The 20,803-nt window shown below is 37.5% G+C and overlaps 3 protein-coding genes across 6 annotated transcripts in view; 2 read left to right on the top strand and 1 right to left on the bottom strand.

The window, feature by feature from the left end:
• The window catches only part of rmc1 (regulator of MON1-CCZ1), a 440,600-nt gene that overhangs the window by 44,047 nt on the left and 375,750 nt on the right, over positions 1-20,803 (bottom strand). The window lies entirely within an intron of this gene.
• On the top strand, positions 37-7,650 carry zgc:194621 (uncharacterized protein LOC795037 homolog). 4 transcript variants are annotated; one of them, XR_009676709.1, is made up of 7 exons: positions 37-164; positions 2,262-2,682; positions 4,662-4,720; positions 4,838-4,921; positions 5,199-5,223; positions 6,181-6,257; positions 7,193-7,275. XR_009676709.1 is itself a non-coding variant. In XM_061064907.1 (7 exons), exons 1-7 carry the CDS (start codon positions 80-82, stop codon positions 7,235-7,237), a joined length of 801 nt encoding a protein of 266 aa, XP_060920890.1. In that variant the 5' UTR covers positions 37-79; the 3' UTR covers positions 7,238-7,650. The 4 variants fall into 4 exon arrangements, 3 of the variants coding, with proteins under 3 accessions (XP_060920890.1, XP_060920891.1, XP_060920892.1); XM_061064907.1 differs by having other exon boundaries at positions 5,194-5,223; positions 7,193-7,650; XM_061064909.1 differs by having other exon boundaries at positions 49-164; positions 1,810-2,682; positions 5,194-5,223; positions 7,193-7,650.
• Positions 10,379-20,803, top strand: part of LOC132993997 (cullin-1) — a 28,724-nt gene continuing 18,299 nt past the window's right edge. The window contains exon 1 of the mRNA XM_061064045.1: positions 10,379-10,531. The gene's annotated coding sequence lies outside the window, so the exon portion shown is untranslated. The remainder of the gene's footprint in view (positions 10,532-20,803) is intronic.

Below are 20,803 nucleotides of genomic sequence, written 5' to 3'. Positions count from 1 at the left end.
CCAGTGTAGCGGCTGCGAGGGGCCTGGTTAGTCCGCTGGTGGAGAAACGCAATGGAAGGCAGATTTCACAGAGAGGCAGATGCGAGACAGCACCACTCAGAGCTCAGGAGGACCGAGAGGACTCACACGCACACAGCCAGGCTGCAGCATGCACATTATACAAGGTTAAGCACTGGAATAACACAGGCTTATTCATGTACTGAGGTGAACAAAGTATTCAGATTAGAGTCCTGCATGAACGTCTGAATGATTGAAAATGACAAAGTAGGGGAGACTGGGGCCAGTGCAACATTTTTGTAATACACTTAGCTACTCAGGGACTACATTCACTGACCAATTAAAATGAAACTAAATTCTGTCCACTAATTAACCAAACCATTTAAAGATGATGAAATATAATCTATAATGTTTATTATTAATGTAGAACTCACTTATCCAAACCCTGAGCACAGTTATAACAGGACAGACCAGGGACAGATACAATAATAAATAAAAGATAAAAAAAAAAAAATCATTTTCAATTATTAATAATAATAATAATAATAATAAAGTTTATTTGACATAACACCTTTAACAGAATGAGGTCACAAAACCATATACCATTACATTAATAACAACAATAAAAAATCATAATGGATTAACAAAGAAGAAAGAAAACAACCTTTGTAAGAAAAGTGAGTGCAGACGAAGAGAGTTTCACATTTTTACAAATAAAATACAGGCAGGCTACTTTAAGTCTACTTTGATGTAACACATCCAGATAAATATTTTTTATTATTTAAATGTGACACAGGAAGGCTTTGACAATTAGTTATGTAACAATCTCTAATTAAACGTTTATTTATTGTCAAAATTCACTCATGTTGGCCATAAAACGTCAACATGTTGGTTGACAAAGAGATGCTTAACAATGTGACTTTGAAGTCGACCGAAAATTAATTGAACAAAATAAGTTTTGATTATTTAAAAATATATATATAATAAAAAGTTTAGGACAATATGACAAAAAAACGTTTACATCTCCAAAATAATAGTAGGCCTATATGGTATTTTATACTTCTAAATTCGGTGCTGTTCATGTGACCTGAATTGAGTAGCGTGTTAGTAATCGGATGAAGCTCTGTGATTGGTCGGACAGACTGACTTAACTTCATGAGCCTCGGAAACCTACTGACAACAAATACTGTGCTGCGTCACTTACTTTAATCTGCATCAAACTCAATACACACACAACAGGGAACAGGAGGGCTTGCCTTCAAAATAAGATGAAGATTCGCTAAAGGACTGCAGCACAAAGCAAAACAAATAAAAACAAACACTAAGAGAAGGAAAACAATTATTAATGCGTCAACTCAAAATTTAAAGCACTACAAGAATAACACATGTCACATCGAAATGCAAATAAACGTGTACCAGCACTAGTAACACATCCCAAATAGATATACGAAGACAAATAGCCAATTAAGCTTTTTTCATACATGCACTCGTGAAAATTTCTGGAGAATTTCAGGACAGGCTGCCCCTGAATTGTCCTGACCTCACACCAAGGAGATTGGTGTGTCAGGGCCTTTAGACAGGAGGAGGGGATTCAGGAGGCAGGATCTGAAAATGACAACGCAGAACTGGCAGAGAAAGCAAAAGTGTCTGACACTGAAATGCCTTTTTAATCAACGTGTAACTGGACGTCCTCTCAGTATACAAGAAGGAGTGAGAAAGTATTGACAAGCATAAAGAGAGTATAAAGCTGCTTTTATATATGCACGACAGTCACCGTGTTATGTAAGCGTAAGCAGCCCTCTCACTTCACAGAAAAATTTGACTAGGAGGTTGGCAAGAAAAATTCAGGTAAAATTGTGATGAATCATTTTTTTAAATTTGCGTTGAGTTTTGTGCATGTGAACACACCAACGTTTTTTCCAACAAGATTTCATGTGGGGCCCAAAACACCTATGGGCTAAGTTTGTCTTTTTATTTAGGGTGGGGGATGGTTGCAAAAATAACTCAATAAATTGTCCAATTGTATCCTTTTGTTTTTTTGTTTAAAGTGTGTCCTTTCCTTTTCTCTTTGCTTGTCAGTAACATATGTTTTCAGGCCTTTATTTTGAAACCACGTACCGGAAACCCTTCCCAGATATAATTGGCTTGACCACAGTTGCTAGGGTACAAACTGCCCCATGGCAACGGAACCACTCAGAGGAAGAGTTGAGATTTTAATATTTTTATTCTTTAATTGTCACAAAAAAATGACGGATTTCTTTCAGGAAACAGAAGCGTTACCTTGAATTCAAGAATGCCAGCCACAAAAGTAATCAAGCAATCCCGGGTGGAGGCCTCGAGAAAAACCGTCGAGCGAACTAAACCGGTGAAGGTAAAAGCGGTTAACGGAGCTCAGCGTGAACTCAGAGTGCCCTCGGTGCGTAAAAGCCGCGCGTCAAGCTGCCCCAGGTGTCCGCAGCGGGACAGGTGTGAGGAGGGGAGCACCGGAGTGATGCGCACGGCCCTCAAACCGGGCTGTGAAAGGAGATCCAGGTCCAGCTCCACCGCTCACAGAAACAACCTGGACTGTCGGAAGGCGGCAAACTCTGCGAGGAGTGCCAATGTGAACCAAAAATGCCAGAAGATGAGCGCGTGTCAGAGGGAGCAGCGGGCAGTCAGGGTGGAGGCTAAGCATGCTATTCAAAGGTGAGATAGAACAGTACAGGTGTGTGGTTGTGTTATTAAAGTTAATATAAGGCTATATTTGGCAGGAACTTGCATGTACTTCTGCTTGAAATTTAAATGGATTCAGAGGATTCAAGCTCCTGTGAAGCGTTTTTAACTTGTTAAAAAACGTATTAAAATTGATACTGATGACTCTTTATAACCCATTCAAAATGTTTAGCAGATTATTTCTACATTCTGTTGTTTAATGCCTGCATGGGGATTATTATGTTTTATTTTACAGGGGACAGTGCATATAATTGAACATTTCTGTAAATGTGCCAGGGTTAGCCAAAAGACTAGTTTCCATCCGAAGTCCCTGGCCATATTTTAGGATAGGCTCCCTAAGAAGCAAGAAAGGGTTCAGGAAAAAAACACAAAAATTGGGGTGCAAACAACACCTTGCAATGAAACAATGCCAAAACGAGAAATAACATGACAGAATTGGAGCAAGCACGTTATCACAGGAATAAAATACATGAAGCATGCAAGACAAGCGAGAAGCATTAAACTAACATTCAAAAATACAATATTTAACAGGTATTAGTAAAAGCCGAAATGCAGTAACCTTAAACAATAAAACAAGCAACATATGCAAGTGAGGAAACATATGAAACAGGAGTGAGCTAAGCTCAACAACTCAAGCATGCAGCAGTAAAACAGGAGGAATTCACAGACAACCAGACACAAGGTGGTTTTTGTAACTCAGTCTGACTGTCTCTGCTGAGATGTCAATCAGAAATTTATTTGAACTATTTATTGCAGGAACTTGCACTTCACATGTCAGAAAAAGGCATAATTTGACTTGTATGTGGTCTGCAGAAGAACAATACCTGTCAGGGTGTCAGACAAGATGAATGATTGACATCTCACTAAAGAAAGTGACAGTTTTTACATTTTCCACAACAAATATTCACAATGAGTGACACGTTTAACTTTACAATAAAGCAGGATGATATTTTGAGTAGAAAACACTACTTACAAACAGGAAAAAATCAGCATAGATTATGGAGGTAAGGCTTTGTCAAAAGGGGGCGCCAAATTCCACATAAATTAAAAGTTCCTCACAGGAGCTTTAAGTTTATTTTTTGTCAATTTTTTCCCCGAATAATCAGTAAAACCTCAAACAGTTTTGTTTAACTTTTCTTACTTGGATAACTTACAGGTGAGAGGTACTTTTGAGCTAAAGCTGTGGGAATAACTTTGACAGAAAGTAAAATAATATTTTTTCTTCCTTTTACTATTCTGTCTTTGGTCAATTAAGTTTTTTAATGTCTGTTTAAAGATGTTTTTTTATACAACATTTCTGCTTTGTTAGGCCAGAATAAATAAGATTATATTAAACTATATCTTCTGTGTAAACTGGTGGGCTGTGTGCAGTCTCACTGGGATCACCTGTATCAAAGGCAGGTAGATTTCCTGCTGCTGTCCGTCACCATCTGTTGCTCTTAATCCCACACGCTTTACCTCCCACTGTCCTCACAGAGCCGCAGGTCAATGACCGTAAACCTGCACAAAAACATGTGCTTTGTTTCACTATGCTTTTCTGTGTGAGATTTGACTGCAGCCAGGAGATGCTTACCGTCCATGAATGTGCACATTTGTATATGATAAAGTGGTGTTTGTCCACCTGCAGATCCTGTGGAGTGAAATCTGACTTTATTTACTTTCCTTCCATTTAAAAAAAAAAACTAGTCTTGTTGATTCTTTTGAATATAATGAAGATTTACTCACAAACTCAGCTGATATCTGGAGGGCAGAAAAGGTCACATAATGGAGTCCAAAAGAGACGACGAATCAAACATTACAATTTATCTTCCAAGATAACAAAATGTAATCCAGATTGTTTTAGAGCAGCACTGACAGCTCACGGACTCTGCTGGTGGAGGATGAGTTGTCTGTCTAAAACTTTGATGTGATCCACAGCAGAGAATAAATCAGAACGTGTTGTTCCGTTTCAGTCACAAAGCTTTCACCGTCATCCCTCCGAACCCAAAGAAAAGAAGAGAGATCCAGAGAAGTGAGTCCACACACTCTTGTTAGTGTTTCGTCTGTGGTGTGTGATTCAAAAAGGATGGATTTCTTTATCCTTTCATGTGGAGTTTAAATTTATTGTGATTTGTGATTGGTTGAGCAGAGGCGGAGGCGGAGCTCGCCGCTTTAGAGGAGCTTCGGCTGAGCAGAGCAATGGCGTATGTCTCCATCAACCCCAGTAGTGTTGGTGAGTGCACACAAAGGAATATACCCATGTTTTATTTTCTATATTTTTCATTAGAAGTCAAATTTAAGTTTTTTAAACAATGGCTCTATTTTTTATACATTTTTTTGGGATGTTAATTACTTATTAGCAGAAAAGATTGGAAGTTCTCCCGCAGATTGAAGCCACAAAACAGGCTGTAATGGCGGCAACATAATCCTCCTTGTAGTCAAATGTGTGCTCAAAAGTGCTTGTTTTTTCTTTTCTTTTTTTTGGCATCTTGCCTTTATTGATAGGACAGACTGAAGACAGACAAGAAATGTGGGGTGAGTGGGTTAGGCATGCATCAAATAATCGTAGCCAGGATGCACCAAGGATGACAGCCTCTGTAAATGGGGCGCCTGCTCCATCGACCTAGACAAACCAGTGCCCAATTAGTGTTTGTTTTGCCACTTCCAGACATAGATTGTTAAAGAGCCCACATTCTCCTTATTTTCACCTTTCATGTTGTCAGCCTGTGAAACCTATAGAGTAGCTTTGCATAATTTGCAGCTCAAAAAACTCATTTATCTGATACTGGCCTCAGTTAAACCCCAAATTTCAGCCTCTGCCTGAAACAATAAGTTTCAGCTGCTGTCTCTTTAAGGCCCCCTCCCCAAGTGCCCACTTTCTTCTGATTGGCCAGCTGTCCGGAAGCCTTCCAGCTTTATTGGCTGTTTGTGGTTATAAAAAAAGAGGATTATGCTGCATTCATGTGGTGTCGGACACATCGGAATATCGAGTTTCCGAGTTGTAAAATGCTCATGCAAGTATTGCACATCAACTTTTTGCTCAAATATAACTTGTAACAGTAACATTTCACTGATCTTCTTCGTAGCATCAACGCTTTTTTGTGCTATTGTTACAACATTCAGACTTTCCGAACTGAAATCACGTGAACATGCTGAAGTCGGAAGAAAGACTTCCCAACTCAGGACTTGGACCACCCGAGCAGCACATGAATGCAGCATTGTCCTTAAACAAAAAGGTCTATCTTTGTAGGCATCCCTCTGTAATGTTATCAGACACTTATACAAATAACAATCTGAGCCTGTCAGTGACAAAAACAACACTCTTCGATTAGGGGCATGGATTTGTTACCAAATCAGCCTGTTTACAGAAATTTACAGAAACAATTCCATGTTTTATACATTTTAGTCAAATGTAGAATAGCTTACAGGTAAAACAAAAGTATTCTCCTTTAATCAGACTGTGCAAGCGTGTGTGTTTTTGTTTGTCTTCAGGCGGCTGTATGAGTCTGGAGGAAGTACGTTCGAAGCAGCAGCAGGAAATGATGAAAGCAAAGAGGAAACAGAAGCCGGTCAGACACCTTATGACTCATTTATATTTATATTTTACATTTTAAGAGTTTAGCTAAGCTAAGAGGGCGTTTAAAGCATGAAACTATCTAAACTACACCCCACATTCATGTAAACCAGATCCAGAATGCAGTGTAACAAGTCTTAAACTACACGTCTTCATAGTGATATTGTTGGACTTTAATATTTTCATATAGCTCCTATGAGACTGCCAGTTCAAGGGGTGACCTTTACACCTCTGTGACGTCTCACCTTTACTATGACTGTCACGAAGACGTAATGGGGGGGGCTGCATCAGAGGTGGAAACAGAGGCGTTACATGGACGAGTGGGATCGGTGGAGGCAGCGGGAGAGAACGGCGTTTTGTGTGTGTTTGCACGTTTGACTGTGTGTGTGTGTGTGTGTGTGTGTGTGTGTGTGTGTGTGGAGCTCTCGCTGTGTGTGTACACGCCCTGCAACGCAGAATGGCATTGTGAAATGACACCAATATTACGCCGTTGTGGGATTCTTATGAATGTTCAAAGGAATAATGATGGTGGAGTTTAGTTATGGTGCTTCTGAAGAGTGCTATACTTAGGGTTTAGGAAACATTTTTGTTACACATAATAAAAAAACAAAAAAGGCGTCGTATTGAGGCAGTCCTAGACGGGCACTCCTGCATTCTGCAAAATGACTCTTTTTGTAATGGGGATTGATAGCTTTGAAGCCATCATCTGTTTCTGTTTTCTTTTTTAAGGCACCTAAACTTATTACAAAAGATAGGTCTATATCAGTAGAGATCCTTTCTGGGATTTTGTTGGACACTAAGAACAGTAGAAGAATCAAAAAGTCTGGCATTAATCCTTTAAATGTATTTTCTCTACATATGCATTTATTAAATCAGATAACTTTTTGTGCCAAAGTTGTTCATTGAGTGTTTTCGGTGTTGTCGTTTCAGATCAGGACACAGGTTTTGGAAGAAAAGCCTGTTCTGGAAATATAAGCATCATCCCTCCTCGCTGTTTTTATTTTTATTTTATTTTTTAACCGAAAGCTCTCATGGTTATTAACTGGATTAAAAACATGTCATAAAAATAACAAAACATTTAAAGAAAAGTCTGTACTTAACATTATTTGTATACAAAGCCTGACACTGCTTGTGTATTTTTTGATATTTAATTAAAACTTTGTAAAGAATCCTTAGGTATGTGTGTTTTATAATTTGCAATATATTTATTCAGGACCTATGTATCGTGATACATTTTGTTTTGTTAGGATCTTGCTATTAAACAACCCCATTTTAAACTATTGAAAATCATAAAAACAACAACAGAAAATAAAATCCTTTTGCTTTGCCCACATGTATATACAGTACAGTGAACACTCTTTTGTCCGATTAAAGGCATGTCTTGTAAATGTATGACGTCTTTCTTACATATCGCACATATAGAAAATGATGATGGCAGAGATTGAAAGGGATGTAAATGTGCTGTCACTTTAAATGCGTCTGTGTACACTCACATTTTTTCACTACAGGCAATAATCAATCTTATTTTGCTCAACCTTTTGATTTATTTGGCAGTTCATTCTTTCCTCTTTTTCCTCAAATGGTCTCTGCTTGCACTTAGGTTTTCTCTGCATGTGCTTAAACTGTATGCTTTCACTCAGATATATTTTGATTTGCACACTTGTTTTCTGCCTCTGCTTTTCTCCTCATACTTAAGTTGCTTCTGTTGACTTGTAAAATGTCTGCCTTCAGATTTTTGTTTAATCACAAGCAGAGCAGCTTAAAGTGCCAGCAGGGACTTTATGACAGGGATTACAAAAATATGAATATTTGTTTCTATTTGTACAATAGAGTAGAAAGATAAACTAAAATATATTTCAGTGCATTGCACTACATTTGGTGAAAAAAAGTGATTATTTTTAGCAGAAGGATGATGTGCCTAAAAAAATAATTTCAACATATACTACCCCCTTAACAAATAATCTCAACAGTTAAGGTAAGGATAAATATCTTGGGATCGATTTGAATCTTTTCATTATTCTCTCGGTTTGTTTCTGTAATTCTCTTTTCCACCAGCAGAGATCGTTTTCTGCCTTTTTTTTCAGAGGCGGGGAAAGTGCAAGGGAGGGATAGTGATGATCAAAAAAAGGCATAATGTTAAAATGACAGGCATGTGTTTGGACAACATTTGCTATCATCTAGGGATAAACTTAAATTTAAAAAAGATTAAATAATGTTATCAGAGCATAGAACCTTTGATACACAGCAGTGAGATGAGGTCACAGCCAAACACAATGAACCATTGCACTGCTGTATAATAATACATAGGTTAATAACATATAATACTTTTTTTTCATTTGGGCATCCTCATTTTACATTTTAAAATAATTGGATGACACAATTACACAGGTTAAAGGACAAGGGGCTGAATGTCAGCATCGTGCGTCTGGATCGGGCATGCATAATTAAAAATGTCATTTTAGGTGACTGAAAGTTCCAAATGCGCATGCGTGAGAGCTATGGCTGCATTTGAAGCAGCTGCAATTGTTTTGTATAGCCATTATTGTAGTCCAAAAGAGACGCCATTCTGTTACGCCGGTGACGCATTCACGAACTCCCCGTAAACTCAGGCTTTTCAAAGCCGACTACTCAGGGATTACGGATGTTATTTTGATATCTTTTATCAGCGGTTCCTGAATCGGAGTTCATGTGTGTCATTATACATCAAACAAATCGTATGACTTACTTTGGTAATATGGATTCAAACATTATGAGCATAAACATAATGATAACAAAACATTTATTTAGCCTAATGTAATTATTTATTATTTTCATATTTTTGGATTTATTAAAAATGTAAGGATCACCACAGAAAAAAACACTGTTTTTGCAAAAAAGTGCATCGATCCTAGAATATATATAAAAAAAGGAAAGGGCATGTCAATCTCAAAACGTCCTCCAGAATTTATTTTGGGTATTCATTGCAGGTTGAAAAAGCCTATACATATTTTTTCAGTGATTTGTTCATTTTTAGAATAATATAAATCTATGCAAACGAGTCCATATCTGTTTCTTCAAATACAAATAAGAGAAACTGTAATCAACCTTTATGACAAATGCAGTACTAAACCTTTTTGAATGAGCTTAACTCCAATTTGTCTTATCCATTTTAAAGTTGTATGTTTTCTTTTCAATGTGTGATATAACATTTAATTCTGAACTATCAAGGGAAATATTGTCACTATTTATATGAATTGTACAATTCTTTATACTTAAAAATCCTTGCTACTGTGCTGAGGTTTGATATAAAACAGCCATATTCTGATTAAATTAGCTGGGTGTTACTTTTGCACAAACAGGGAATCATGTTTATTTATAAAAAATAAATAGAAAGCAAAACTATTTAATTTTTATTCAAATAAACCTGCTAAAATGAACACCCAGAATGATATTCTGTTGTGCATTTTTTGAATTTGAATCTTTGGAATATGCATGTTTATTATTCCAGGACTACTAATTTAAATGTATCAATAAAATGTATCATCTACTTGTGTTTATTACCGTTATTAGCCTACTGGTATATCATTTATATTTTCCATTGTTTTGTTATCTGTTGTTTAATGTTCTGTGAAAAAAGGCAACAACATTAGTATTTCAAAGTAGTGATTTTCTGTATTTAAATATATTGTGCTGTTAGAAACTAGAAAGCAACCTGATAACAACCCATATTTTATTAAATATTTTTATTGTAATTGAAAGGATATCATTTACACACGCCATGGCATTGACATACAAACGTGAATAGCTTTTTTTAAACAAGGCACTGCAACACAACAAAAGTTATACAATTCGAACTAAAATTTAAAGAAAAAAAAAGTGATATCTATATATAATTCAGTAAAAGGGAATGAAACGAAATAAACACATTTATATAAAAAATAATTAAAGGTAAAGTAGATTTTTGTACACAGAAATCCATTAGAGGTCATTATATATTTTTTTAGTTCATAATGAGCTCTGAGGAAATATTTTGCATGTCTCTCTTAAAAGGCCTACGTCATTTGTTTGCGCTTTCTTTTCGCTGTGACTAAAATTTCCGACAGCCCCTGAACGCCGCGTGATTCGGTGGCTGCTGAGCTGATCTTTGTGCGAACGAAGCAGAGCGGTCGCAGTTAGCAACGGACAGCAAACACACTCCGAGCGACGAAAAGACGGCGGAGGAGACAGCGTCCGGGTCCTTAAATCCACTCATTCTACGGTTATACAGCGACAGAGACTGCCTTAAAAATGGTAAGAAGACAATTCAGAGTTGAAATTGTTCGCTGAAGACGCTTGTTTTCTTACGACAATCAATCTAGCCTAAAGCTAACTCGCTAATGCTAAACTGTTAGCGAACTGTTTTCCTGACTCATTATTGAGCAGCCTGAGAAGCTAGGCTGCCATTTTACACCAACAACACAGACAGCTGCTCCGTCCTGACCACTGCGGTTACCTCAACCACAGCAGATTCTAATTCAGATATTTTCTAAACATTACACATATTCATAAATCAACAAAACACACGTTGTAAATAGAGACTTTACGCCGATTTAAAGGCAGTCCACCCAAGCTAACGTTACATGGAAGCTAACTGGCTAATCGAGGCTGAGAAGCTAATGTTGCGTAGCAGAGACTGACACCATTTGCAGCTTAGTGTGGGATAATCTCAACAAATATTTTAAAAAGAGGTCAACGCACAGCTTCAGTGTATTTCGTGGGATGAGTTGGAGGTCTTTATGTAGTCAAACACACTACAGTTGGTGATTAAACTGAACAGATCGGCCCTGCTCTGTCTCGGAGTGAAGGGTAGAGATTTGAACCTGCCACGGGAGGACACCCACACTCCTGGATACCTGGTGAACACCTGGGCCCAGTTATTATAATGTTTGTTTATCACATTATACCTATCAGATTAAACCCAATCCCAAATCTGGAAAACCACTATAAATGATTTTAAAATCGGATTTAGGCATGGACTTAAATTTTAGTTTGGTCCGGATCAGACATTCATTAAGTTTTGTACAAAACTTAAGAGTAGAATTCGGATCATTGGTAAACAGGAAATAGTAAATGAAGAGTGTTAATCTAAATTATAGGCTGGATTCAAAGCGGACTAAACATCAAATTATAAAGAGGTGAGAAAATATAGTTTTATTTGGTATTCTGTGGTCCTGTCGTTCGCCCTAATGTAAAGATACTTATTCATACTTTGATACTTTCTTAATATTATATCAGGGATGGGCAACTTTGGTCACCTTCATTTAATTCTCACTGCCAGAGGGGCCAAATTGTAGTATACTAAAACAATTACAATCAATTATGTCTCAAATTTAACTTAACATATACCAGTGATGAAATATTATTATGGACATATTTTTGGTTTTTATGATTTCATGGCAGATTTTGTCATGTTTTCTTCATGTTTCTAATTAATTGATATTTAAAAATTGACCTGAGGGCCACGTTGAGGGTTGATGGGGGCCGCCAGTTGCCCACCCCTGTATTATATGATTTAAAACTTTACATTTACAATAGTATCTAAACGTGCCCTAGCATTAAAAAAACTTTATTTTAGGGCTGGGAGATATGGACCAAATCATCTCAGTATTTTTAGCTGAATGGCAATACACAATATATATCTCAATATTTGTAAAGACATAACAAAAACAAGCCAGTTCTAAGTCAAATCCTCATGGGCCACAGTACAAATACCACACAGGCACTTTTATTAACAGTCAGCTGCACAATGTAAACATGTACATGAAAACTGACAGAAAAAGTAAATGACCTTGAATTCAATTAAAAAAACTATATTTTATTTTATTCAAAGGCACATAAAGCAATACCATGAAACATAATGTTTCAGTGCAGTGCAAGGTAGACTTAAATAAAAAGTAAAGTAGAATAAAGATATAAATGTACAGTGATCAGACTGACAGCGGGAGACCTATGTAAACATAGCAATATGCAATAGAAGAATATTGAATGAGCAAGGGGATAATAGTGCAATGGAGAACAATAGCACAACGGGAACCAAATATATAAACATAGCTGGATGATGTACCTGTTCCTCTTTTTGAAATAACAAATAAATAATGAGATAAATGTTCTCCTTAAATAAGATAAAAATATATAAAACGCGATAATTTGCTGCATAATAAGATACACACAGCTGTTTTTTTTGTTATACAGGTGTTTTTTGTAGTTGTGCTCAGAGAGGGAGAGTGGTGGAGCAGGTGAAAAGGGAAAGACAGTGAGAGGAGAAATAGGCCAACTGGTGGCTCTACAGACGAAACATGAACATTATTTTAATGCAACACAAACTATTTGATATGACCGATATTGTCTCAGCCAAAAGTTGATATATTTCCCAGCTCTATTTCACATGAGACAGGTGCAACAGACAGATGAAATGAATCTATCAAAAATGGCAACCAAACTCCTACAGTCTGTCTAAATATCTGAAATATGTTAGAAATGTAATTTTGGTACCATCTACTCATCAACTATGGAAGTTTTTTTCTCCACATTTTTTAAAATTATAACAGAATATTAGCAATGGTATGATTATACCACAGAGTGATACCACACAGACAAAAATTATTGTTTGACAATTTCTATCGTCATACTACATTTTGTTTTTTTTCAAAATAAGTCAGGGCCCTCTGTTCTGCTTTAAAGTAAGGAAAACGTTTCCTTCATTTTCTCACAGTTGGCCTAGGTTCTTGCTTACCTAAGTTGTCAAAGTGTATGGTCAATAATTTATATATATATATATATATATAATCAGATGGGTTTTCAATCAAAATTATCAATAATCTATTCTCCAATTGTTCAAATTGAAGTTGGCAGTAATTGATGCTTGAGAAACTGGTTATTTATCGCACCAATTTTAACTTCATGTCAGCTTGAAGGATCTTTAGTTCATGTCATGCTTATGCTGGGACTGCTCTGCTGTGAAATGTTAATATTGTGAGCTTACATCTTCGAAATAGCATCCACCTTTTCTATTTGATCTTGTCAGTTGCTTTGTCTAGTTTCCTCTGCCAAAAATATTTTATTTTATTGAGCAACAAGGTTTAACTGCATGTGCAGACACGTCTTTCCCCCTCCGAATCAACCTGTTGGAGTGGGAGGATCTGCGTGTGTTTTTACAGACCGTAGGGTGGGTGTATGTTGGTATTCAGAACATTCTACTGTAGGATGACAATTTTGGATGTAGGATAAAGCAGCTGCAGACTGATCCATTATTACAAACATGGTTATTCGGAGACTTATGCCCCGGGGCAAAAAGCAACAAAGGAAGCGCTCATATCCTCACTTACATCTATCACTCTTGTGGGATGTGAAATGCTGCAAACAGTCATTTCCTGGAGGTTTCATTAATGTTTTGTAGATGCTGGTAGGTTACTTTCATAAATTCCATGTCCTTCAACTCTGATAGATAATTTAGGGCCTTTGTTCTTTGATGGGGCGATTTGGGCTGGCAGTGCCCACAACTTCAGTTCCAGAGTGCTTCTTTCAGTTTTTTTCTTGTTTGGTTACGAAAGTTAACTTCCATCTTCTCTGTAGTGACAATTAGGCCTGCTTCAGATAGCTCCCTGTGCTAAATATTTGCTTTTATTCAAGGAAATATCACCAAAAAAACATGGAAATACTGTAAAAGAATCTTGTCATGGCATTAGCAGCAGCTCTACACCTCTAATATGCTCCCTCACAAAGACAAGTCACATTAGCTTCTCCTCTGATGTTATCAGAAGTCTGACAATTTCTTGATTTTGATTGGTTGCTGAGTGAGAAGTGAGCGTGGCGCTGTTCCAACAGTTCAAATGTTTTCAATTTAGGGTGCTGTGAGTGCAGAGACCCCATGGGCTTTTTTGCGCTGAGCGTTGAAAACACTGAACTGCGTTGTTTCTTTATTGTAAATGGGCACTGCCAGTGTGGAAAAACATAGCGTTAGTGGGCACAGGCCTTTAATATAATGGAAAATATCTATCTTAGGTGTTTTCTTCAGGGATGTACTACAGAAAACACATGTTGCACCAGATCTGCTCTTTTGCAAGAGTTTACTTACACTTCCTGAGTTAAGCAGACTGATCCTCTGCATGTTCACCATCATGTTGGCATACATGACTGAAATGAGTCTGCATTAGTGTTTTGGAGCAGAAAAATAATCATGCTACTCTTATGGCAGCAATTATCAGCAAAATGTAAACATTAGGGGTGTCATCATCACCGACCTAAATAGACACATTGAACAAAGTGAGTTTTAAATTCTAATCATCAATGCATTTTTGTGCATTTTGAAAGAATACAAATATGTCAACTATGACATTTAATCTGCAGTAGCACTTTTGGAGACACTATGGTCAAATTTGACAGGTAAACATGTTGGAAAAATGCCTTCCAAGTTTGCATGCAGGAAATACTCTTCAAAGAGAATATTTCTTCTTTGCTGTTACAGGTCAAAAAGAGTATTGCTGTGATATTCCTCTTTACAGTCAGGAATATATGCTGCAATTGATCCCAGCCTTGTAAACTGTTAGCTTGTTGGTCCCAAATCATTTCTACATATATCTGAACTATTAATCAGAAACTCCTGCATATTAAGGGCAATTTAAGAAATTCTAAAAAGATTCTGCTGATCACATGCAATGTTTATGTTTCACAATGTCATTTTCTCTCACTGTTATTGACAAGTGTTATAACACATTATTGTTTAAATAAATTGCTAATTTCACACTAAAAGTCCCATTTAAACTAGCCTGATTGCAAGTTTCAGTAATGTTAATAAATCCTAATCCTTTTGTAAAGCACTTTGTGACTCTGCTCTTGAAAGGTGCTATATAACATTTTTTATTATTATTAAAATGCACTCTGACCAAGGAGTAACTAAATGATTAAAAAAAAAAAGGCCAGAGTCAAATCCTGAGATTTCGCATTTTAATGATAATAGAAGTCAAATTGTATAAAATAAATATAAAGTATGAATAAATCTAAACATACTGTTAAATCTGGAAAATAAGTCGCACCGGTATATAACGCACCCTGTTTTTGGAGCTCTCTCAGACAAAAAAAAAAGTTTAAGCTGTCCTCCTGCGTGACAATTTATATTGTGTTCAGCAAAGTGTTCTACAACGTGAAGTTTCTGTGCAGCTCTGTCGCTCTTTTAGTTGGCTGCTGCATCCGCGATAATGACAGTGCGTGTCAGCGTTTTATACCTGTATATTGGTCGCACCGGTGTATAAGGCGCAGCCAACTCTTCAGAGGTAAAAATAGGTATTAAAAGTGAGTTCGGATTTTACGCTAATCTGAAAATTCAAGTAAAGTGGATTATTGATTTGGAGAAATAGTTAATGAAGATTTAGAACCGATATGCTTATTGCTGTGCAAATATGAGATGAATTCACTGCATTCCTGACAAACCGAGATTTAAAACAAGGTCTGACAATTGGTCTATCCTAGCTCCTCCTTTACCCGGTCTGACCCATTCAGGTCTGTGTGTTTAACATGTACAAGGTGCAGTGAAGTGACAGCACAGAGGGCAGTCACTGTAAAGTCAATCCAAAGGGACTGATAGTCTCTGCTTGGGTGCTCCTCTGAATGCTGAGCAGAGCAGGAGAGAAATCAAAAGCTGCTTACGCTAATGAAATGTCCTCCCCCGCTGCCCAACCCAGTACATGATGGGTTTGCATATTCACCAACACGTGTGTCTGTGTCGCAGAAGATGATCTTGTCACTGTGATCAAGAATCAGCAGAAGCCTCAGTGCTCCTCATGACTCACCGTCAGAGTTTGATGGTTTTGTTTTGGTCAACAAAAATTGAGGAAGGAGATGAAACGCTGTAATCAAAGTCATAGATGTGTTTTTGTGGCGTGACTCTGCGTTCTGTGGAAATCATAAGTGATGGCAGTTTCTCTGTTTGTTTTTAGTTATAGTTTGCATTGTTTGTGTATTTTTAAATGTAGGGTATTAGGTTGTTGAGTCTAGCCAGGACACACAGTGACCAGGGTAATCAGATTTACTCGGCTGAGCCTTTTTTCCCACGAGCACTGCTCTTCCCCTTTCTTCCTCACTGTCTTTCTCATTTCTCTCTATCCACCAGTCCCACATCCTTCCCATTCTGCTAATCTCAAGCACTCTGATTCCTGAGTCGTTGTAATACACACTCTACTACATACAGCAGAAAATAGTTTTTCAGTGTTGGAGAGTAAAATCCCCCGGCTAAATGCAGGTGAGGTTTGGCTGTTTGGTTTACCTGCCGGCTTCTCTGGCAGGTGAACAGTTGTCACCTAGACATCCAAATATGAAAACCTGGTGGGATTTTGGAGGCATGTTGCTGCTAACAGTAGGGTAAGAAACATACTTTTGGGTCATTTTACTTTTACTTTTTTGCACTCAGAAATTTGCTCGTCGGCAGGAAAACTTAGTGTCCTTGTGAGTATGTCTCTTCCAAATTGCCATGGCTATTTGCTTTTTAAATAATGCTGCCTTGTCGTGCCATTAATAAGAGTTCCCCAGGCTTCGTAATCAAGAGTCATATTTGGAATTCCTTTCTTCTCATACAACGTTGTTTAAAAATATACTGATAAAGTTGCATGTGACGCTCTCATGACATTGGTCACAAAACATTTGATAATTTCTGGAAATAACTGCACTTAGAGAGGCACCAATCCAACTTTATTTCCTCACAATACTGATTATGATGCAATCCCTGTGGCCTGCTGTTTCCTATAAAATGTGTTTTACTCATTTACTATGTGGAAGTCAAAAGCATACTGTAATTGAATGGGCATTTGTATTATGTTTTTGAACTGATTGACTTTATAATTAACATAACTGAGCAGTAATTTACTGTATACTGCTTGTAACAGATTTAAAAGCAACTCAAATTAACATTGTAGATACATTTTAACTTAACATGGTTGACTAGATGGGACATCAATTCTTCTTTTACCTGTGCAAAGCGCATCTTATGATGAAACATAGCAAAATCACAAGATTAATTTTTAAATACATCAACAGTATAAACTCCCCATAATATACCATGCTAACTAGTTGTATAGTTACCCTGATGCTGAAAGCCTTAGTTAGTAGTTAACCTTAACCGATAAAGAAATATTGAGATTAATCTTGACATGGGTAGTAAAACTGGAATTCATAAGTGTTCACATCAGCCAAAATATGTCAGTATCCACACAGAAACTTACCCAGTGATTGGAAATAAGCTGTTAACTAATATTTATAGTTCGAATGTGTTCGAATGTTACGTGTCATATTCTACTTTTTTTTTTTTTAGTCACAGCATGATTTAGCAATTATTAAAGTAATTTCTGTGTAACTATCTGTCCCCAAATCCCTGCTATGACCCTTTATTGTGCTCTTTCTAAGTGTTAAGGAGTAAAGAACTGCTCTATAGCTTCTCATGGCCAAGTGACAGCATCATAAACACAAACAGGCCTACTATACTGTCAACAGTACTACAGCCCAGACACTTTTAGGCTTGTTGTTCCCTGAAAAGAACATGTTCCCTGAAACCAGTTGTGATCTTAAACATTTGCTCCCTTCATGCCGCGTGTGGAGGTAGAACGGGGCATCCATCGTCAATGACCCTGCAAGTGATTACTGTATCAAAATAGACTCTCTAGAAACTGTTGTCACTCAACATGCATTAACATCCTGTTACTCCTGGCCACACAGCAGTCAAACTGATTCTAGGTCAGATACTGTAGAGCGGCACACATCTGATACCTTTTATTTTGGTAATCGGATATCTAATCCCAGAGCTGCTGTGAAGGGCACCTTTCCTTACCACCAGTGAATAGATGCACTGAAGAGAATGAACACTCTATCTTCTGTAGTCAAATGGCCACTCTGAGGCATTGTCTGCCCCGGTTGCTATGGCAACTGCAGGAGCACCTCAGGTAGGGCTTCCTTTCTGAGTTAAGCGAGTATTTGCCAAAGAGGAGTGGAGGGTGAAATGGGCCTGGAGTCCAGGCTGAGCTTTGTGAGCTCGCTGCCAACAGATCAAACCCTGCATCTTAGATCAACTCGACAACCAGCATCTTCATCCTTTGAGTGCCGATGATGAGGTTAGGACAGAATAAAAAAAACACCTGAGAGTGCTGTGAATTGGCTATTACAAGCTGTTTATGAGTCAAGTTAAACATTTCTCTCAGAGCCATTTCCCAGTCTTATGAATTTCCCAGTCTTATGAATTTCCCTTCGCGGGATAAACAAAGTATAAATTATTATATTATGTTGATGCTTGAAAATAAGTTTAAATAAGCCATCTGCCCTATGTGTACATTTCTGTTTTTAATTGGTGTTCATGATCTGCCCACCAGTTGCTTACATCCTGCAGGGATGTTAAAGTCCTAAAAGTAAATATTTTCATTAAAAGGAGAAATCATCTCATTTTAAAATCAAGACTAGTCTTTGTCGATATGGACAACACACTTCTTGCACTCGGCCATGCACATCTGTTTGAAATGCTGCAATAAATTCATGATGCTTCTGTTGTAAGCCATTTTCACATATGCATCCCTGAATATTATAGGACTGACCCTGAAATCCTCCTGATCTGATTGTTCACACAAGCACCTCACAGCAGACGGCTATCCTTGTCTGGGGGTCTCCTGAGGCAAGACATTGACTTTGAGATTTGCTTCAAATGTAAAGTGGGTTATAGCATTCATATGGCTATTTAATGTGAATTCTCAGGCATCACCCTAAACTGTCATTTAAGATGTATTGATGATATGTTTTTGTTGCCAAGCTCCTGCTTCAACTAGTACATCTCCAGTAGTGGTGTGTGATATAACGATCTTAGATCGTGAAGGATTTTAATGTGCTGAAGATCTGCCAAATCGTAGAACCGGGCTAATGTATTTATTCTATCATGCTACAGTTTATGCTCCGACACAGCCGTGTCTGCCCCTCCCTTTTTGCTCTGGTGAAAACGAAAACAAAACTTAAGAGTAAAATCTGCAAAAACAACTCCATCCCGGTTATATGCAACTGTTCTTATATTTTTCCAAACCGACACGGCGTGAGCAACAGTTAACTTAAATGCTTAGTTTGCACAGTTAGGTCTACATCTCGGATAGCGACACAAGAAACCATTTAACGAGTCCAAGAGACATTCACAGTCTGCAGAGAGACAGACAGAGCGGAGCTCAGACAGACAGTCAGTGATGGGAGATATAACCCCGGTGTTTAAAATGTTGCTGTCTGTGTTTTCTGCTTTCTCTCAGTTTTTAAAAGTTACTATCAAGCCTCTCCACCCGAAGCTCACCTGTTGTGATAACGGAACTTATAGGGATTAGGCTAAACGACGTTACATGTTGTGTGCAGCAGGCAGGTGAGCGTAACCATGGTGACGGTCTGTCTGTCAATCAATGATGTCCCGCCCCCTCTATGAATTAAACTTTTCTGTCAGTAAAACTTACTTTGATCATCAGTCACAGAATGAACACATTCTGTATTATGTTTGATTATATAGAAACTAAGGTTAGTCCAATGATGTCATAAAAAAAACAAAGGCTGCAGAGCCTGTATGAAGCTACAGCTGTAGGAACTCTGCAGGGCTAAAATAGATCAGAAACACAAGAACTTGAAGTCTACATGTTTTGAATGAATGCATCACTATGTGAAAATGTACCTGATGAACATAGCTAAATCATAATTTAAAAAAATGCAGAAAACCTTGAAAATGTGCGTCAATATTGATCAAATCGAGGGAAAGACGTTTCTGTTGCTAAAAATGTTCTGGGGGGAGACCTCCAGACCTCCTACAAAGATGGTTTTCAAATAAGACTAAACTTGTCAGCACAGTTTTTGTGCATTTAAAAACATTATGCAGGGAAAGAAGTTTGGAAATGTTGAACTGGTCAGCTACTTGCAAATTAGTCTTAAGATCAGTATGAAAAAAAAAAAATTGTGATATGATATTTTTCCCATATCACCCACCTCTAGTCTCCAGTGTAGCATTGTTGTATTCCTGAAACAATGCCACCATCTGACTTTGTGGACTAAGTTTTTTTTCATCATCGTAGGCATATTACATGTCTCAGATTTGATGCTTGTTTATATTGTACCATTCTTTGACTATTTATTTGCTGTCATATAAGATGTCATTGAAAAAGGAGGGTGAAATATTGCAGGGCAGGTGCAATATACGCTGGTCCATGAAACTTTCTTGCCACTTGAAGGTATCAACTTATTTTTGTGTCAGAGTAGACTTCCTTGTTCTTCTGTGTCTTATTGTTTTTTTTTTAATTTTTTGACAGATGTACTGATTGTGATTGCAGTTTTGTCTGTCACTGTTGCCCAAGACAGATTTCCATCGTGGCACAATACAGACAATCCTCATGTTGGAGTTCTTACTTTAATTTAACAGAAAAAGAGTGTCCAATGAGAACCTTCAACTGGCCTGAGAGTTTTTAGATTAACCAGTTCCTGTGACTTCCTGCATGTTGCTGGAAGCTGAACCAAACGTCTTGTTTTGCTTAATCCTGTTGA

This window comes from Labrus mixtus, chromosome 19, assembly GCF_963584025.1.
Source record: "Labrus mixtus chromosome 19, fLabMix1.1, whole genome shotgun sequence".
Classification (NCBI taxonomy): Eukaryota; Metazoa; Chordata; class Actinopteri; order Labriformes; family Labridae; genus Labrus; species Labrus mixtus.
Note: the sequence above shows the minus strand (reverse complement) of the source record. Positions and strands in the feature narration are given on the sequence as shown.

What these genes read in the sequence shown, in the direction of transcription:
- zgc:194621 (XM_061064907.1), top strand. Translation starts at nt 80, where the DNA reads ATGCGAGACAGCACCACTCAGAGCTCAGGAGGACCGAGAGGACTCACA. An exon ending in AAGAAGAGAGATCCAGAGAA is followed by an intron (nt 4,721 to 4,837) that starts GTGAGTCCACAC and finishes TTGGTTGAGCAG; the next exon opens with AGGCGGAGGCGGAGCTCGCC. An exon ending in AGACAGACAAGAAATGTGGG is followed by an intron (nt 5,224 to 6,180) that starts GTGAGTGGGTTA and finishes GTTTGTCTTCAG; the next exon opens with GCGGCTGTATGAGTCTGGAG.